General features: G+C 41.3%; 1 protein-coding gene across 3 annotated transcripts in view; it reads right to left on the bottom strand.

The window, feature by feature from the left end:
• Positions 1 to 3,084: 3,084 nt before the first annotated feature.
• Positions 3,085 to 20,424, bottom strand: part of MYLIP (myosin regulatory light chain interacting protein) — a 29,169-nt gene continuing 11,829 nt past the window's right edge. For all 3 annotated transcript variants that reach the window (XM_029590692.1, XM_029590694.1, XM_029590693.1), the window contains exons 3-7: positions 15,186 to 15,371; positions 13,824 to 14,021; positions 12,423 to 12,587; positions 11,597 to 12,017; positions 3,085 to 4,532 (exon numbers count right to left, since the gene is read on the bottom strand). In XM_029590692.1, coding sequence (XP_029446552.1) covers positions 4,443 to 4,532; positions 11,597 to 12,017; positions 12,423 to 12,587; positions 13,824 to 14,021; positions 15,186 to 15,371 — 1,060 coding nt within the window. In that variant the 3' untranslated portion in view covers positions 3,085 to 4,442. The remainder of the gene's footprint in view (positions 4,533 to 11,596; positions 12,018 to 12,422; positions 12,588 to 13,823; positions 14,022 to 15,185; positions 15,372 to 20,424) is intronic.

The raw sequence follows: 20,424 nt of genomic DNA, 5'->3' as shown, positions 1-20,424 counted from the left end.
GTTGCCTGAAACATCTTGGTCCCGCCTACCAGTGACGTCATCCGCCTGGGCCCTTATTTCAACAGAGGGCTGCGGTGCGCAGCCAAAGCCGCGCGCCAAAGGGGCGCGCCCCTGGTAGCGTTTTTTCTTTGTTTGTTTCCCAGATACTAGTAGTGATTCTTCTAAGAAAATAAAATCTTCGATGGGAAGGAAGAGGAAGGCCAGAATGGCAATCTCTACCCTGGTAAGAAAGGAAGTCTCAGGCCCTTTGGACCAGCATTTCCTGCGATTGGTGAGTCAGCCTACTGGAGAGGCAACTCCAGATACTTCTATTTTTTTTTCATCTGGGACCTCCCTTAGTCCAGCCGAAAACCAGACGCCCATTATACCTGCTGAAGGAAAAGGGGCAATAAGTATTACTGCCCCAAATACGCTGGCAATGACAACTGCAGTGCCTTCAGCAGATCTACTAGTAATCCAGGAGAGACATTCTGAGACTAATGTGATGGGACAATCAATATCTGATACCTTAGGGGAAGGGAATGTTGACCCTGAGAAAACAACTCTAGTAGATGTGTGGAAAGTTGTAATAAAATTGGAGAAGATGGTATCATCCTCCATGAGTCAGTCCTTTAAATTTTCCACTGAAACAGGGAAGACTCTGGAGGATCATGGTGAAAGGATAAAGCATCTTGAAGTATGTTGTGGATCAACATCAAAGCAATTGTCAACTTTGCAAACCACTGGCTCAGCCTATATGAAGGATTCTTTAATGTTGTACAGAAAAATGGAGGCTTTTGAAAATGCAATAAGGAAAAATTTAAGATTTTTAAATTTTCCTTTTACTAGGCTGTTATCAGCCCAAGAGCTACTTGGTAAATATCTCAAAGAAGTATTGGGTATAACTAAGGATGTAATAATATCTAAGATGTATTATATTCCAATGAAAAAAAGAGAAGTAGTACAACTTGAAGGGGAAATTGATGTGTTAAGTACAGAGAGCCCCAATTTGACAGCTTTTCTTGAGGAATCAGTGGATGATATTCAGTCTAGATCCACTTTAATAGTGGAATTTTGTTTAGAACAAGAAAAAAATTATGGTACTCCAGAAATATTTTAGGAATAAAGAAATAAGTTTCTGTGGCCAGAAAATCCAGATATTCCCTGACGTATCGAAAGATACTCAAGCAAGACGGAAGCAGTTCCTTTTATTAAGACAAAAGGTATTGGCCCTTGGGGCATCCTTTCATCTTAAATTTCCCTGCAAGTGCTTAGTCACCTATCGTAATAATAAATTTGTTTTTCAGGAACCAAGCCATCTTGAGAGTTTTCTTATAGATAAAGGACAGGACATTGTTACAACTTCAGGGAATGGGAATGCTTGACTGGTTTAGAAAATGTATCTCTTTCTCCTTATGAATACTCATGGTTTTGAGTTAATTTTCCTATGATTGTTGTGGATTTGCTCCCCATAAAGTGGGCTATTCATGTTTGGTTCATAAATGAATGTAAGAGTGAAAACCTTTCTTCTGAGTTAATGTTGTATAAACTATTCTTTTTCTTTTTTTCATGTGCATTTGTAAAAATGACAAGAAATTCAATAAAATATAAATTAAAAAATAAATATTCACCTTTCTCCATTAGATAATTGTACCATTTAGCCCTTCTCTGTTTTCTAACTTTTAACCAGTTGCACTCCACAATAGGACTGCCACCTATCCCATGACTTTCTAATTTCCTAAGAAGTCTCTCATGAGGGACTTTGTCAAATGCTTTCTGAAATCCAGATATACTATATCAACTGGCTCACCTTTATCTTTTATTTACGCCCTCAAAAAAAGTAGCAAATTTGTGAGGCAAAACTTCCCTTGGCTAAATCCATGTTGGCTTTGGCCTATTAAACTATGCTTATCTATTTGTTCAGCAATTTTGTTCTTTGTGATAGTTTCTACCATTTTGCCTAGCACAGACGTCAGACTCACTCATCTAATTTCCTAGATCACTCCTAGATACCTTTTTAAAAATTGGCATTACATTGGCAACCCTCCAGTCTTCAAGTACCATAGATGTTATTGATTTAGCATAGTCACCTTTTTGAAAGTTAATGCTGTCTTAGTAGATTTCTTTTTTGCGCTGCCTCCAGTTGTTAAGTCAAATTTGATAATGTTGTGATCACTATTGCAAAGTGGCTGCAACACTTTCCTCTCACACCAAATCCTGTGTTCCACTAAGGACTAGGTCCAAAATAGTTTCCCCTCTTGCTGGTTCTTGTACCAGCTGCTCCATGAAGTAGTCATTTATTTTATCTAGAATTTTATTTCTCTAGAATGTCCACATGTAATATGCACCCCATTAATACTGGGGTAATTGAAATCACCCCTTATTAATGTGCTACTGATTTTGTTAGCTTCCTTAGGGGCAGATTTTCAAAGGGATACGTGCGTAACCCCCAAAAAGCTGCCCCTTCCACCCCCTGCGCGCGCCAAGCCTATGCTGCATAGGCTCGGCGGCATGCACAAGCCCCGGGACGCACATAAGTCCTGGAGCTTTCCGGGGGGGCGTGTCCATGGTAACTTCGTAGTATAGGCATGATTTTGGTCATCTGGTGTTATTTGTAATGTGGCTTTGTTACATTGTACCTTGCTATAAAACACTGGAGTGAGCAGGCTATAAGTCTTAAATAAAATTTTAAAGAGACATTTCTAGTAAACCTAAAAAATGTCAGTCTAAAGAGAAAGATTTAAAAGGAATTCCATTATTCCTTATTACTAATTAGATCAACTAAAAGCTAAACACATTAACCTTACCAAACTGTTGCATTCTATTTCAAGAGATTTGTTTTTATAAGGAACCCTTAATGAGCCAACCAATTCCAACATGCAGAGTAAACTACAGCCTCTGACCTAGATAACCTCTGCCTTTTATCTACAGCAGTAAATTGTTCCATGCTGGGAAGTAGTATTTACAATGAGGGAACAAACTATTTACTTTCAATTCAATGATATTTCAGGAAACTATACACCACTCATTTGTTTCAGGTACCTTCCACCACTAGAAGACAAAGGTTTGTTAATTGAAGTAAACATTTGAAAATAAAGAGACAACTATGTTTTAAAGATTTTATTAAACCAAGTATAAAACGTTGTCTACCACAGAACAGTTTTCTTGCTTCATGTGGAAACAAAATCCATTTTTACAGTGAAAAAATAAATACCTCAGAGTATGAGGTTATATGCCAATGTGCCATACAAAAGTAGAGTTTTTTTGTATACTTTTGACAAAAAGTCTGTGCAAAGAAACAAATGCATAACACACATTACTGCTACATTAAGGCAAATATGAAAAAGTATACTCTGAAAAACCTCACTAAAGTGACAGTGTACTTTTTCCAGCTTTCAAAATCTGCTAGTATTGCACCCAAAATGATCTCCTAGTTTTCCTTATATCTGGGAGAACATATCAGTTGACCAAAGTCCAAAATGCCCAACTGTTGTGGAAGAAATGGGGGAGGAGGAGGAAAAGGTCAACCAAATTAATCTTCAAAATAGTGAATATGCCTACAGTTAAAAAAAAGATAAAAAAAAAAGATAACTGTACACTGTGATTGTTCCAGCAAAGCTAAATCCCAAAAGGGAGACTAAAGCAATGTTACCAGCCTACACCATCTCCTCCCTTTCTTTTCAATTAAAGATCTGCTGGTACAGGCTCAGGTCAGTACCTCCAGGTACTACCTATACTAACATACACAAAGGCTGTATAAAGCTTTCACATCAAGCAGCTCAGTTATGCCACAAAACTAGAAATCACAAATTTGGAGTCTTTTCTATTAAGTAGACTGCTGACATTTTTTTTTCAGTTTGCGAAATACAAAGGACTTGTAAAGTGATTTTTTAAATTTATTTTTTTTTTTAAATACTGATTTCCTTGCTTGCCCATTCTAAGCAAAAATCACTTTAAAAACCATTTCACCACACTAAAATCCTATGGAGCAGTTCTTTAAAAACAATCTTCCTATTAAAATGTATGGAATTATTAATGATAAAAATACAAGAATACTCATAAAATCAAACAAAAAAACCCAAAGACCCTACAAACTACAGTTCTCTTATCAGGGTAAATCAAGTTACACCATTGTAGTCCTCCAAGATTGTATACAGAATCTTCTGGCAAAATGCTATTACTTGGACAATACCCAATAGTTTGAAAGGAAATAGTTATAATGCCTCCCTCCTCCCCCAATTGCCATAAAACAGAATTGCTTAGTCAAGCAGTTCCCCTATCTACTTTCAGTTTCCTGTAACAGTCAACTTAGAATATCCAACCAAATTAGTTTGCTTTCTTATGGTTGTTTTATTTTTGGCTTCCTGCTGCAGGCAGATTCTGGAATGATTGTTATCCTCTCACAATCAACTGTTGCGATTTGTATTAGTGCAGTTCAAGAGACACACATCCCCATCCAATGTTCATATTAACGTTAGGTTAAGTAAACTTGTATGGGTTGGCAAATACACATGCTGGACATGCTCCACAGAGGATCTGCAGACTGGACAAGACTAGAAAAGGAGGAAAGAAAAAGAAAATAAGTATCAGGAAGTTTGTGGAAAGAATGCTGCTCCTGCACCTAAAGCAATGGTTAATAACCTACAATAGGTTACCTTAATGTTCACTTTTTCCTTTTGTTAGTGAACCAGTTATATGAAAACAAAAGTGCTTTCTGTAGAAGCAATTTATTAAATTCCAATTTATCTTTGGAGCTTAATCTAGTCATCTTTTGTCCCCATGTCTGTTCAACAGGATTAGGGCATTCAGCTGAGCTTCAGTGCTCATCAGCAATTAGATTATTTGTATAACAAGAGGTTTAAAAAAAAAAAAAAAGGGAAAACTTCTGGGCATGCAGCTGGTTAACATCTCATTCCTGGCATTTACTAAGGCTGCCAGGAGATACTGCTGCAGTCCCAGCCAAGCAGCCCTCACTGCCCATTACTAAAATATAGGGCAAATAGAGTCAAGATTTAATTGCACTATTTTCGGGGAAGGGCACTTAATTTAGTTGAAAAATAATGGTTAGTCTGAAGTTACCTCAGGTGCAGTGTAGTTGTGGGGGAAACCAAATTCAGAGCTTGGTATGCACACACACACACTTGTGTGTGTGTAAGAAGTCCGGGGGGGGGGGGGGGGGCCAGGAATGTCTATCGCCAAGAATATCCTTAACTGGATGAGAGGGTTTTTGCGATTGGCTGGTGTGATAGGACATTATCAGCCAGAGATGCATGGCGCGCTGTTGGCTTATTGCGATAGTATATTGGGAGCTTACAAGGACTACGAAGGTTGGGCCTGGCTCAATTACGATGAGAAGTTTAGAGAAAAATGGCGGGTAATAAATTCATGAGTTGGGGTATGCAGGATATCAATTTATGGCTCACTCAGATGACAAATAAAGGGACAGTGATGAGTAGAGTTGTGGGAGGGGCGAGGGTAAGGAAGATAGGAAGACTGGAGGCGGAAAGGACATATGCTGGAGATACAATAGAGGAACGTGTCTGTTTCCTGATTGCAAATTCCGGCACTCCTGCGCAGTTTGTGTGGGCGGTCACCCTAGTGGCAGATGTGGGCAGGCGGCTGCCAAGCCCACGCCGGGTGGGAACAAATAAAAAAAAAACCCCAAAAAAACCAAAGGCAAGGTAAGGGACATGTGATTACGGGGTTCGGGGTCAATAAAAAAAAAATTAAAACAAAATAAGGACAGGAATGAACTTAGTTGACACAGGCAGGAGAAATAGGGGAGGGAGTCCAGTAGTTTGGTGCGAGGTTGCGTGACGTTCATGTTTTCCATTTTCTGTAAGGATGGGTGGAGGTCGGGCGAGGTTCGAGAGCACCGCACAGGTCTTAGAGCGAGGCCGAAGAAGAACGGGAGCTGATCCGGAATTCAGTAGCTCACAATATGTGGGTGGTGTACGAGAAAGGAAACCGGATAGTTTTGGATTATTTACGGGGTATGGGATGGCGGGAAGGGCCAGCGCCAGAAGACATGTTAGTTCGGTTTGTATTAATGGCAAAATGGGATGGGTACACAGTGGGGTCTGTGAATGCTTACTTATCTGGTTTTAATTTTTTCCAGAAATTGTCAGGAGTACATGTAGGCGGGTTTAGGATTAAGAAGGTATTAATGGGTTGGCGAAGTCAAGGAGAATGCAAGGTTAAGAGGTTGCCGATACGTTTTCATGATTTGATTCCCCTGGCGGAGTTGTTAGTGCGGGTTTGTTGGTCAAGTTTCGAAGTTTCGTTGTTTCGAGTGGCCTTTTCTTGGGCGTTGATAGAGAAATCCAGAGCGGGTACCAGTGTGATGGGCCTGAAGTCTCGAAGCGTTAGCATCACCGCAGAGGCAGTTACACTATTTGTGCATAGATCCAAAACTGACCAAAGCGGTAGAGGCAGATATATTCGGCTGTTGCCCGTACCAGAGTATGGGATGTGCCTTGTCAAGACGGCTTGGATATATAGACTGAGGAGGCCGGAAGTTGAAGGGCCTTTCTTAATACATGAGGACAGCTCGGGACTGACGCAATTTCAATTTTCACATGTGTTGCGTTTGGCCATCTCAGGTGTGGGTAAAGACCCAGAGTTTTTCAGTTCGCACTCCTTCCGTATTGGGGCGGCCACCACGGCAGCGGAGGCAGGGTTATCGGCAGAGGGCATAAAGCGGTTGGGCAGATGGAGCTCGGATGTATACAAGGGATACATTAGGACTTAAAAAAAAAAATTTAGGGGAGGGGAAAGGGTATGAGGTACAAAATCGAGGGAGGGGAGGGCAGTTTCAGTAACATTAACCATATCATTTTCTTACAGAGAGCAAGGGGAGGAGAGAAGGGCGGGGATGCGCCTGGATCGTGGGCCATTCCTTCATACACAGAGCACAACAGCGGGCTTGGAAACGGCCATACAGAGAACATTTGGAGCTGGAGAACCTCGGGTGGAAGTTGGCTTGGTTCAGCAAGCGAGGCATGCAGTGGGACGAGCTGCGGGCTTTCTTGTGGGATAGGGTAGAGATGTGGGGTAGGCTGGATATCCTGGTGATTCACTTGGGGGGGGGAATGACATAGGGCAGAAGACATGCAGAGCATTGTTAACAGGCATTAAAAAAAGATATAGCGCAATTTATGAATTGCTGGCCGGAATTGAGAATTGGATGGTCTGATATTATTGTTGGCTTAAATAACAGGGAAGAAACGATATGGAATACGGGAGTTAAATTAAATCAGCAAATGGGTAAGTGGATGGGGTGGGAAGGAGGTTTTTGGATTTGGCATCAGTGGTCTTGGGAGAGTGTGTCAGGGTTTTTCAGCGGGGATGGAGTCCACCTGTCTGACATAGGAATGGACTTGTTTAACAATCAGTTGCAGGAAGGAATAGAAAAGGCTATCAGGACATGGTTCTAGCCGCAGTTTGGGGGGGGGACACGAGTCGACCATAAGTGTCGTTGGTGGCGGAAAATCCGAGCCCAGTTTTTGAGTTTATTGTTAAAGGGGTATTGGGGGGAAGGGATAAAAGGGGTAGCCGCTACGCGGGAGGATGAGAACCCGGGGGTTAAAGGTTCTCAGTGAGCCAGCTCTCGCAGGCACGTGGCGAAGCAGGTGAGAAAAAGGGGGAGGGGGCGGTGGAGATAGGGGGATGGTTGGGAGATCAAAAGAAGGGGAAGTTAAAGGGGGGTCAGTTTCGTTGCAAGGACTCGGGTTATATACATATGCAAATAAACTGCGGCCGATTTAAATGCCATTCAAGTGTTGTGTTCAAGGGTGGGGGTGAGAGGAGGAGAGCATGTGTTGCATCCCGTGTTAGTGCGAGCGAAAAAATAAAATAGAACGTCAGACCCAACTCTGCGGGATGGCGGGTGGGTTTCGTGAGGACTACATCTTGCTGCCCTGGGAGAACACCTGTTACAGGTAAGCAACTCTTTCTCCCAGGACAAGCAGGATGGTAGCCTCACATTTGGGTGATTAGCAAGTTACAGGCCGACTCATGTTTTATCAGGTCAACGGCCCGTAACTCGTGCAACAGGCATAACAACTGGGGTGCCATTGACTATGATGAGGCAGCCTGAATCACAGCAGGCGGTTGTGGAAGGAGTTGGGTATTATACTGGAAATAGGTTTTTCAAGGCAGATTGTCCAAAGGCAGAGTCTTGTCGTCTTTCCTTATCTAAGCAGTAGTGAGCTGCAAATGTGTGAAGAGAACTCCAAGTCGCAGCTTTGCAGATGTCAGCAATCGGTACTGAATGGTAGTGTGCTACTGAGGTTGACATAGCCCTACTGAGTGCGCTTTTACTCGCCCCTGGAGAGGAAGGCCTGCTTTCTCATAGCAGAATGTGACATTTTGCTAGCCAGTTGGAGAGTTTGTTTGCCCTCTGCAACTCCTGGCTTGTTTTTGTCAAAAGAAACAGAGTTGGGTGGATTTTCTATGGACTGCAGTGCGGTCTAGGTAAAATGCAAGTACACGTTTACAGTCCAAGGTGTGCAAAACATTCTCGCCCTGGTGAGAGTGAGGCCTTGGGAAAAAGGTGGGCAAGACTATAGACTGATTCAAGTGAAAGTCCATTACTATCTTAGGAAGGAATTTAGGGTGAGTGTGGAGTACCACTCGGTCATGAAGGAACATTGTATAGGGTGAGTATGTGACAAGGGCTTGTAACTCACTGACCCTTTGAGCAGATGTAATGGCTACTAGGAAAAGGACTTTCCATATAAGAAATTTTACTTCACAGGAATGCAAAGGCTCAAACGGGGATCACATAAGCCTTGTAAACACTACATTTAGGTCCCATTCTGTAACTTATGGTTGAATGGGAGGCTTAAGTTGAAGTAAGCCCCTCAAACCGACTTACTAGGGGTTGCACTGTTAATGGGGCATTACCTATTCCCGTGTGGTATGCCTCAATGGCACTCAGGTGTACACGTACAGAAGATGTCTGGAGACCAGAGTCTGAGAGGTGCCATAGATAGTCTAAAAGAGATGGAGTGGGGCAGGAAAAGGGGTCAATATCTTTTTGAGTGCACCATTTGATAATTCTAGTCCACTTAGAATGGTAGATGTGTGTGGAAGCTTTCGTGAAGCTACGAGAACCTGAGAGACTTGAGTTGAAAGATTGAGTGGTTGTAGGATCAAGCTTTCAACATCCAAGCTGTTAAGGCAAGGGTTTGTAGATTTGGGTGGCGTAATTTGCCGTGATTCTGTGTTATGAGATGGGGGATCTGTGCCCAGACGAATGGGTTTCTGGGTCGAGAGATCGAGAAGTACGGGAAACCATACTTGTCGAGGCCAGTATGGGGCTATGAGGATCATTGACCCTCTGTCCTGTTGTAGCTTCACGAGAGTTTTGGCTATGAGTGGTATCGGAGGATACGCATAAAGGAGGCCTTTGTTCCAGGGGCGAGCAAAAGTGTCCCTGGTGAAAGTTCGACTGCTGTGGAGGGAGCAGAAACTTTCCACTCTGTGGTTCAGTTTGGACGCAAAGAGGTTGATTGACCCCAGCGATGAAAGATTTTGCTCACTACACAGGGATCCAGAGACCATTCGTGGGGATGGAAACGTCGACCGAGACTGTCTGCTAGGACATTCTGTATGCCTGCCAGATAAGTGGCCTTGAGATGCATGGAATGTGCAAGGGCCCAGGCCCAAATCTGCACTGTTTCTTGGCAAAGCAGATACGAGCCTCCCTGTTTGTTTACGTACCACATTGCTACTGTGTTGTCTGTTTGTATCAGCACAGACTTGTGGGAGAGGCAGTCTTTGAAGGCATAGAGGGCATAGCGTATCGCTCTAAGTTCTAGAAAGTTGATTTGAGACTTTGCTTCGAGCGAGATCCATGTACCTTGCGTTTGGAGGTTGTTGACTTGAGCTCCCCAACCCAAGGTGGATGCATCTGTGGTCAAGGTTACTTGAGGAGCCGGTTGCTGGAATGGTAGGCCAGTCTGTAAAGTAGGTTTGCTTGTCCACCAGCAAAGTGAGAGACGTAACTCGTGGGTGACTCGTATTAGGGACGATAGTGGCTGAACAGCTTGGAGCCACCGAGATTTCAAAGTCCTTTGAGTCCTTCTCATGGCTAACTTCGTCATAGGGTTAACGTGGACTGTAGATGCCATGTGGCCCAGTAGTGTAAGAAATTGATGGGCAGAGGCTACTTTGCACATGCTCAGAGAATTTGCAAGTTTTGCAAGGTTGTGTGCACGGTCGTTCGGCAGGAAAGCTTTTGCGACTGTGGTGTCTAGGTCTGCTCCAATAAAGGTGAGGAGCTGAGACAAGTTCATATGTGATTTCTGATAGTTGATTAGGAATCCCAGGGAATGTAACAGTCATGGTGCTTTTTAGAGCAGCAAGAACTCCCTGCTTGGACTGACTCCTGATGAGCCAATCGTCAATGTAGGGAAAAACATGAATGCTGTTTTTTTAGATGTGCAGCAGCTACTGCAAGGCATTTTGTGAACACCCGAGGTACTGAAGCCAGTCCGAATGGTAGTACTCGATATTGGAAATGCTTTTGCCCTACTATGAATCGTAGATATTTTCAATGTTGTGGGGAAATAGGGATGTGAGTGTAGGCGTCTTGCAGGTCCAGAGAACAGAGCCAATCTCCTTGTTGTAATAAGGAAAGAATGGTCCTGAGGGAGACCATCCTGAATTTTTCTTTTTGAAGAAATTTGTTGAGACTGTGGAGGTCTAGAGTGCTCCTGGGCAGGGCCAAGACTTGCACACGTAACCACGAATTTTGCAAAGGCTGATCACGGCAAGTGTACATGTTACCTGCATAACTTTACTGCTGGTCCTTATGAGGCACAAGTCTGGAGATTTTGAGCCAGAGGGGTCCTGAACACCAGGGATTGGGGGGGGGGGGGGGGGGGGGCGCATATGAGAAAGACTAAGCCTCTATTAGAGAGAATATGACACATACTCTAAAAACAGAGAGACGGGCACTTTCACTTCAGGGCAGGCGGTGTTACATTGGTCTACCTAGGATGCAAGGGTCTGTAGACCAGTGATTCTCAACCATGTCATGGCTCCCGGTGTCCTGTTGCCCTGGTTGTACTTCACTTCTCCCTTTTTCCAGCCCCTGTGGGCCAATGGGAAGCCTCCTTTCTTCCTGTCCCCACTGCCCAATGGGAAGCCTCCTTCCTTCTACCTGCCAGTGGGAGTAGGAAGAAGGGAGGAATCCTCTGATTGGCCAGTGAGGCAGGAAGAAGGGGCATTGCATAGCCCAGGGGCGGGGTGGCAGTGTCAAACCCCTGACAGCAGCTAGGCAAAAGTCCCTTGCCCACATGAAAATCTTTTCAAAACTCTAGGAAATACTCAATATCTCTGCCGCTAGATGTCATCAGCTTGTGTAGCTGATTAATCTAGCCTGATCTTGGAAAAAAAACAAAACAAAAAACACTTACCATGGAAGTTCATTCCTGTCACACTTGAAAACATTAGATTATTGCTTTAAAAAATGACATTACAAGATTCCTTATCAAAGCTACAGAAGGGAATGTCAAATGAAGTTGAATTCTCTATTCACTTATAAAAAATTTCCAATGTAACAACCATGATGTACACACTGTAAAAAAAAGAAAGCTAACAGTATTACCTGTAACTGGATAGCACAGGCCTCGCAGCACACCATATGGCCACACGGGCAGAAAGCAGAATCTATTTCTTCCTCACAACACAGCATACACAGCATGGCCTCTTTCAGTTTCTGCAGTTTCTCCTGGAGAGTTTTTGTTTGCTGACAGCTCAGGCCCTCACAACTGTTACAGTTCAAGCTTCCATCCGAAGATTTGAGGGGGGAACTTTGTGCACTTTGGTCATTTCTTGGTAATAAGTCCACAATGCCAGCATTGTACAAAGCCCTCCTTGCATGGTCATAAACTTCCTTGGATGTTCGTCTAATGTCAAAGACATACTTTTTCCCCAGGTTGATGTTTTCATTCAGGAACAAGGATGCTAAGTGGCCCTTTAAGTCTCGACTATACTGCATCATGACAGCACTGGTAACAGTATCACATCTAAGAAAAAAAAATAGAATACTATCATCCAATTTGCTTGTTATTACAAACATCATCTAAGCCTGTCACATTCTTTATGGCTGCATATATAAAGATTAAACTACTGAAACAAAGGAAACCTAACCATTTAAACAAATGGGCAGATGAAGCCAAACTTTTGCACAATAGAAAAGCAGAGACAGCAAGCACAAGTTTGGAGAACAAAAAAGTTTTAAAGGTAAAGTTTCAACAATAAAACACCTTGGACAGAGTTTTAAACTGTTCAGAAAAGGGATAAACAGGAGAACAGTTTAAAAGGAAAATTCATTATTCTATCATTTTTGCCTATCATTTAGAAATGTGATCTGGCTCAGTTAAATATTAAGATAGAACAGCAATGATATGGCACAAGACAGCAATACATACCGATAGAATGCATGGGTTTCTGTTATCGCTCTGTATAGACCACTTGCTGCCCTGTTACTGATCATCTTGAACAGAAGAACTATGCTATTCCCAGACTCCTTGGTAACAGTCAGGTAGACATTCTTCCCAGATTGTGTTGCCATTTGAACAATAGGATAGGTAATCCTAAGTGGAGAAAAAATAAATTATAGTAATTTGAAGGGTACAAATTTAAAGCATGGGAAACCAGCTTAATTTCACCCTCTGAAAAGAAAAGGTGTTTGGTTTTTTTTAAAGCATATTACCCTAGTAGAAGTGATGAGGTAGAGAACAAATAGCTGTCCTTCAAAACAAAATAACGAATTCCCAATAATGGCTCACAAATAGTAAGTGAAGTAAAACTGACTTTCATGGTCAATGCCCCATTTATATTGCTAGCTAAAAATACATATACTACACAAGCTATAAATACAGGCTAGAAAGGATGCACACAAAGGGATTTTAAATTTTACCAGGTCTTGCTCACCATTATTCCTGCCTCCCTACCAATTTTTTGTGGTGGAGAAAAGAGGGGGACCACTGATGGGATTATAAGTTCTCTTTTACGTTGAGTGTACACTCTAGTACAGCATTCTCTTCCACACCATCCCTTTCCCTCCCCACTCACCCTGTAAGTTTATTTCCTGTTCCCTTCTGCAGCCCCCTGTCCTTTCACCTTCTCCAATGCTCCCTTTCAGACCCCTTCCACTGTGTCATCTGATATCCTACCCCTACCCAGTGCAATTCTCTTCTCTAGCCACCTTTTCAGACCTGTTTCCCCCCAACTCCCCACCCAGTTAGTTCTGAATACACACCTCTACCTCCCCAACCTCAGGGCCAGTCCTGCTGCCTCTTACTCCTACTCATGTGCCCCAAAGTATACTGCTTCTGCTTTTTCCAGTCCCTGAACAGGACTAAAGATGCTGCATCCACCACAGTCTCCTGAGCCCTGATAAGAATGAAGACCACTGCATGTTCCTCTCTGCCAGCCAGGTGAGTGAATTTTTGAAAAAGGTCAGTAAAATGAGATAGGGTGGGGGGACCTAAGCCTTCAGGATTTCTGTTAAAACCATGTGCACCAGGAGTCATACCAAATCGGATGCAGTGGAATTAGAATAAAGTGTAGTGCACTGGTAACAGAGTGCATTAATAGGCAAATAAGCTAACCCATGGATGCAGAATAATGCAAAATAGAAAGTTTTGAAGACCTGTAATATTCTTCATATATGGACTCTTCTTGCATATTTATGCTCTCAAGTTCTGTATGAAAACAGTTGGACTTCTAGTGCATATGGATGCCTCTACTTCTGGATTCTCTCTCTCATGGGCTTTTATTTTTATTTATTTTTTTGCTGGATTTGATAGTACTTTCTTTTGGAATACCTGTTAATCAAGCTGAAGTCATCTTTGCAGACAGATATACCCTCTGGTCCAATACCAATTACAAGTTTCTGTCCTTCACTGTCCCTTACAGAATGCCACTCCACTCCATAGCTCTCTAGTGATGAAACAATCTGCAGAACTTGGTATTCAGCTGAAGCCAGACTCATTCCTTCCAGGCCTTTATGCTTTACAATAATACTATGGATAGAGATAGAGGAAGACCAAAATGTAAGACACGCACACATACCCCCTTAAATGAGAGTCTCACTATATAATGTCCTGAGTACTGAAGTAGCTTCCGCAAACAAAAAAAAAATATGCCCAGTTGTGGCAATTGCTTAGATCTGTGTGCCAGCTTTTAACTGCCAGAAAGTTCACAAGTGGAAAGACAACTGCTGTGAAAACACATAGCAGCATAGCTCTAGCCCAGTGTTCAGACCTCATTATCATAAACAACCAGAAAGACAAAGCTCTTTAGAGTTCAACAAGTGTTAAAGCATATCCAAGATGCTGTATAACCCAAACAAAAAAACCCCCAAAAAACTTAAATTTAGATGTCAGATAAAAGCTGACAAAGCTTATAATTTTATACAGTGACATCAAATGATATGCAGTTAGAAGGAGAAAGAACAAGAAACAAAAAACTTACAGTGAAATTTAATGCTCAAGTCTGAAGGACTATAAATCAAAATGTTTGGCAGAAACATGGTATTGCATGAAACAGGTTATCAAAGTGTTTACAGCAGGGGTGGCCAACTCCAGTGCTCAAGAGCCAGAAACAGACCTGGTTTTCAGAATATCAACAATGAATATGCTTAATAGATTTGCATGTGATGGAGATTGAATATGCATAAGATACTTGCAAGGACTTTGTGGATATCTTGAAAACCAGGTCTGTTTCTGGCTCGAGGACCGGAGTTGGCAATCCTAAACTTAGAACAGGATGCATACTTCTTGTAAGATCACGGACCAACCAACAGTGGTGTTAGCTACTTGTTCCTAATTGTGTGGTTATTACTGCCATCCCATTAAGGCGGCGGCTTTCCTACCAGTTTGGGTCACAAATCCCACTAATTAATCTCAGTTTATATCCATCCTGGGAAACAATTACCATTTAAATATTGGAACTAAGCAGACAAATGTATAGTATTCATTTCAAATACATTTAAGTTTTCTAATTATAGTATTAACTGGTACAGGTTTTAGCAGCAAATATTAGCATTTATCATTTCTATTACAAATATTGATCCCAGAGAAAATGAACACAATTGCTGCTTACCAACTACATACAGGAAGAGCTTCAAGCCTTATCCTTTTGATTTTTAATATTTTACTTTTCAGACACTGTAGGTATTTCCTTACCTGTTTAAAGTGGCTGCTTCCAGCTCCTTGGCACACAGCTCCCGATAGCTGTACTTGGCAGTGTTTTGATTATAATCTCCAAACTCGATCTGAGCCAGCAATGCACTGAGCTCTATTGCTTGCTCCGAGGAACAATGCAGATGGCCTGCCAACAAATCCTCTTTTACATGCAAGAAAAACATATGCCTACAAGAGGAAAAAATATGCACATGGTTCTGTATAAAGCTTTTTGCATATTGAGTCATCTAACAAAAAATAAACTATGCCATACTATACAATGGATTATACACTACATTTCAACACCAAGCCCTATTATGGCTGCATGTGTCTCTGTATAATATAACATACATAAAAAAATTTATGAACAAGCAAGAAACATCAGCTCAGGAGATCCTCTGCCAAAAAGTTTTTGAAAACAAATGCAGTAGGGTATGTGTATACATACATAAAACAATTTGCACTTATACTGATTGGTGTAAAAGTGGACCATTATGTACACACATACAAATCTTTTCATGAAGTAAACTTTTCATGAAGACTGTAATCTGTAAACACCTGTATTTATTATAAGAATTTGTATTTACTATTTATATTTATTATTTAGCTATTAACATTGTTCTGTTACCACTTGGTACTATTTCTCTCCTTTACCTCAAACTCTAAGTTCCTACTAAGTTAGCCATGTTATTTATACCCAATTGTTGGATGTAATTGTATATTTGTTTAATTGTTCAATCTGTTTGATGTAATTTTCTGTTCCTTGTTCTGTGTAAACCGAAGTGGTATGCACAAGTGCATGAACTCCGGTATATAAAAGCCTTTAAATAAATAAATAATAAATAAATCAAGTTACATCCACACACCTAGGGTACAAGACTACATAACTTGTTTATAAAGTTCTTTACACAATAGCTCAAACCTGTATAGACTGAAATCGAATATACAATATCTTATCTGAACGACTCCTATGTGGATGGGATGAACTGAAAGTAAACATATGATATCCGATTGGTTCCTGTGTGGACACTTTTTGAAGTACCAACATGTAACAAAAAGATCAGTTTGGAATCTCCCACTGTCGTCACAGGCAAATTAAGCAAATGTGTTGATTCATTGCTGCATACATTTGGCAAAAACATACATGGCATAACAGGACTAGAAAACAGATGGTTTCTAATGGAATTGAGGAAGGATTTGATAAAGTTGGGACTCAATTCTGTAATAGCACTGTAAATGGCTATCTTGCTAAAAAAAAAAAGCTTGTGTTTGGGCTAGTTATAAATGGAAGAATTGCAAAGAAATTTAACTCTTTGCAGTGTTAGTGATTCTTAACCCCCCCCCCCCCCCAAAAAAAAAAAACCCACATCTCGAAGTCTTTCAAAGTATGCACGTATGGTGTTTGTATGAATGGGGATATTTAATTTTTGAAGTTTGCTGAATCACTGTGGGAAACATACGGTTTGAGCTATTTAATATTGTGAAGTATTTATAAACAAGTTATTTATATTCTTGTAGATTTGTATTACATTTATCTTTTTTAGATTTTCATTTTTTGCTACAATACAAAAAAACTAACACTTCATACAAAATATTGCACAAAAAAATAAAAATGCTTCCACGTGGTTCCTCAATTTAAATGTCTCTGTGGGGTACTCATGTGCCCCGTCACAGATGAAGCACACTAACAAAAGTTCCTTTGATTCTTTTTAAAGGGAAAACCTCTCAAAAATATTTTGGGGGTCAGAATTAATACATTAATTCCTCTGACCATCAGGAAATTGTTCCTGATCTAGAAATTGCCCCGTTTCCTCTCTCACATCAGTTATTACCCCAGTTTTCATCATCTTAGTGTTGGCTCTGTAAATCAATTGTAGAACTGATTGCTTCCTTGTATTAATTGATACCCCAATTTCTTCTTTGACAAAGATCTCTTGTTTCACCACCTAAATGGCTCTTTCAAGAGAAAGAGTGTCACCAGGGTACCCCAATACTTCAACACTGTTTAACAAGAACCCGCTGATTTCTCTACAGAACAGCTGAGGAACCACAGCTTACCCTACTTGTTTCATCATTTCACTTCACAAAACAGAGCCATCTCTCAGTATGACTACTTGTTTGTGATGAAACACCGTGGCTTGCAGAAGTAGCTAAAAAGTCAAACTTGGGGGGGGGGGGGAAATTATAAATGACAGATTGTTATTGCAAACCAGTATACTCAAATTAAATTTTCAAAATCATGTTATTTCTCCAATTTTTTGTAAAATAAAATTAAAAACTGAAAAGGAGTGCTGCTTGCATAACTATTCAATCCCTTCAGACTAGTACTTGGTACTTTTGCTGCAATAACCGCTTCAAGTCTGTTGGGGTAAGTTTCTACCAGCTTTGCATACTGTTTGAGAGTGATTTTTGCCCATTCTACCTAGCAGATATTCTCCAGGTTGGTTGAAAATTGCAGTCCATAAGCATTCAAACAGCAACACAGATTCTCTAATGGATTGCAATCTGGACTTTGATTTGGCCATTGTAGAACATTCAACTTTTTGTTGTTCAAACCATTCTTGTGCTGTTTTGGCCTTGGCTTGGGCTCATTGACCAGCTGCAAGGTGAACTCTTCCAAGTTTGAGGGGTTTTTTTTTGGTTTTTTTTTAGTAGACTGAAGCAGGTTGTCTTGCAGTATCTCCCTGAATGTTGCTCCATCCATCCTTTGATTTTAAGATGCCTAATCCCCACTGAGGAAAAGCATTCCCACAATATGCTGCTGCCACCCCCATACTTTACAGTTGGGATGGTATTTGCTGAGGAATGGGCTGTGCACCACAAACGGCAATAAGATGCATGTTAAAAATGGGCACTTATTTTGCGTGCTGTGTTAACGGACATGTTAGGGACGCATAATTCTTTCCTAACACTCAAATGCATCAGGCGCCTAGGAGACATTATGCCCACATTGCAACAGGTGTTTTAATATGAGCATCCAATTTATCCCACTTCAGGCTGATTTCACCTAATATACACACACAATAGCAAGGGAAAAAATTGGCCTGGAGCATTATATTGAGCGCCCAGAATGTCTTTTTTTTTTTTTTTTTTTAAACATCAATCCTTTATTCTTAAAAACCACAAGCAGTAGATTTAAGTATCACGACAATACTAAGTAGGAGGAAACACAGGACAGTATTTTTTTAAATTTATGAGCCCTTAACTTGTGGATTGATCAGGCTAGCTCTGGGACTGGCATTAATTTTACTGTGTTTAAGTGCATGTTGGGTGCCCAGCAATTTTCTACATGGGGGTGGGAGATAAGTGCTATAGGCTACACATTTGTTAGGGTGAGCGTTTTGGCAGGCTAATCTTATTATATCGGGTGCTAGTCTAGCGCTTCTAAAACATGTGGCCAACTGCATGTAAACCTAGGCTGGGCGTACTTTATTGCATCAGCCCCAAAGCATTTTGAATTTTGGCCATAAAGCTCCATTTTTGTCTCATTTGACTACAAAACCTTATCCCACATATTAGCTGGGTCATTCTGATGTTTTCTGGCAAACTCCAGACTTGTTTTGATGTGGTTTTTCTTCAGTAAAGGTTTCTTTCTAGCCACCCTCCCATGCAGGCCAGTTGCACGCAGAGCTCTTGAGATGTTTGACTGGTATACTTCCACTCTAGTCTCAGCCAATGAACTCTGTAGCTGTTTCAAACAGGCTAATGCAATACCATGTGCTCAGGCTAGTGCACAGGTTATGTGTGTCCATAACCCCATATTCAATAAGGGGATCCGTTCGTCCAAAACATACATCGCTAATAATAATTACATGTAAATACCATGTTGATGGGATTAGTTATTACCCCCTTATGTAAAAAATAACCTTGCACCTGATGTGCACATTTTAACCCTCAAAACTTAACACCAGCCCCACCCTCATCCCACTGCATTTGTTTTCAAAAAACCTTTGGACACAGGATTGCCTGAGCTGATGTTTCCTGCCCATTCATAAATGGAATTCAAACTGTAGCCACTGAACTTCCACAGATGCAAAGGCACACAGGGGGAGGAGTCAGGACAAACAAGTTTAACCCTGCACATGCTTGTTTCACCCCCCCCCCCCCCTTACACTGCCACCCACCTGCTGCGCTCACTACCTCAAGCTCTGTTGGTTGTGCCAGCCTCTGCAAAATTAAGACTCAATCATCCGATAAAGAACTGTCAGGTTCAGTCTCCATCCTCTGGAACACACTTTCATTTGATATCAAGAATGCCGCAGAACTTCACTGTCAGGAACCACAAACTGCTCACCAATTGGAACTTGACTCTGCCACAGTATTTACCCCAGTTTACAACTAACTGTATCTGTCATGCTTTACTTGTGCTAAAATGACCCTACTATATTTAAAAATAGAATTGGGGAAACAGGAGACAGTACTAATACCACTAAAGTGCCCTAAGTCTATTGAAGTGTATACTGTAACTTGTTTGGATTAATGTCTATTCTTACAATTTTCCTGAAACACACTTTAAATTCTTAAGTTGAAAAAGCATGATAGATGACTATGCTATACTCTTCATGAGCTGCAGTAGTAACATGGCAGTTTCATCCTGGGGAAGTTCTGCACTCCTACAGAGTGCATTCCACGCTTGCTCACAATTTCCAGTTTCTGCACACAATTTGTTACAGGCCCCAGCATGCCATAAACAGAGCCCATCCTGCTTACAGCAAAGAACTATTAGTAAAAATTTGTAACTTATTAAAATCATCCATTGTACCTGAAGACTGGAGGATAGCAAATGTAACCCCAATATTTAAAAAGGGCTCCAGGGGCGATCCGGGAAACTACAGACCGGTTAGCCTGACCTCAGTGCCAGGAAAATAGTGGAAAGTGTTCTAAACATCAAAATCACAGAACATATAGAAAGACATGGTTTAATGGAACAAAGTCAGCATGGCTTTACCCAGGGCAAGTCTTGCCTCACAAATCTGCTTCACTTTTTTGAAGGAGTTAATAAACATGTGGATAAAGGTGAACCGGTAGATATAGTATACTTGGATTTTCAGAAGGCATTTGACAAAGTTCCTCATGAGAGGCTTCTAGGAAAAGTAAAAAGTCATGGGATAGGTGGCGATGTCCTTTCGTGGATTGCAAACTGGCTAAAAGACAGGAAACAGAGAGTAGGATTAAATGGGCAATTTTCTCAGTGGAAGGGAGTGGACAGTGGAGTGCCTCAGGGATCTGTATTGGGACCCTT

This window comes from Rhinatrema bivittatum, chromosome 2, assembly GCF_901001135.1.
Source record: "Rhinatrema bivittatum chromosome 2, aRhiBiv1.1, whole genome shotgun sequence".
NCBI lineage: Eukaryota > Metazoa > Chordata > Amphibia > Gymnophiona > Rhinatrematidae > Rhinatrema > Rhinatrema bivittatum.
The sequence above is the reverse complement of the archived record's forward strand: the minus strand, read 5'-3'. Positions and strand labels throughout refer to the sequence as shown.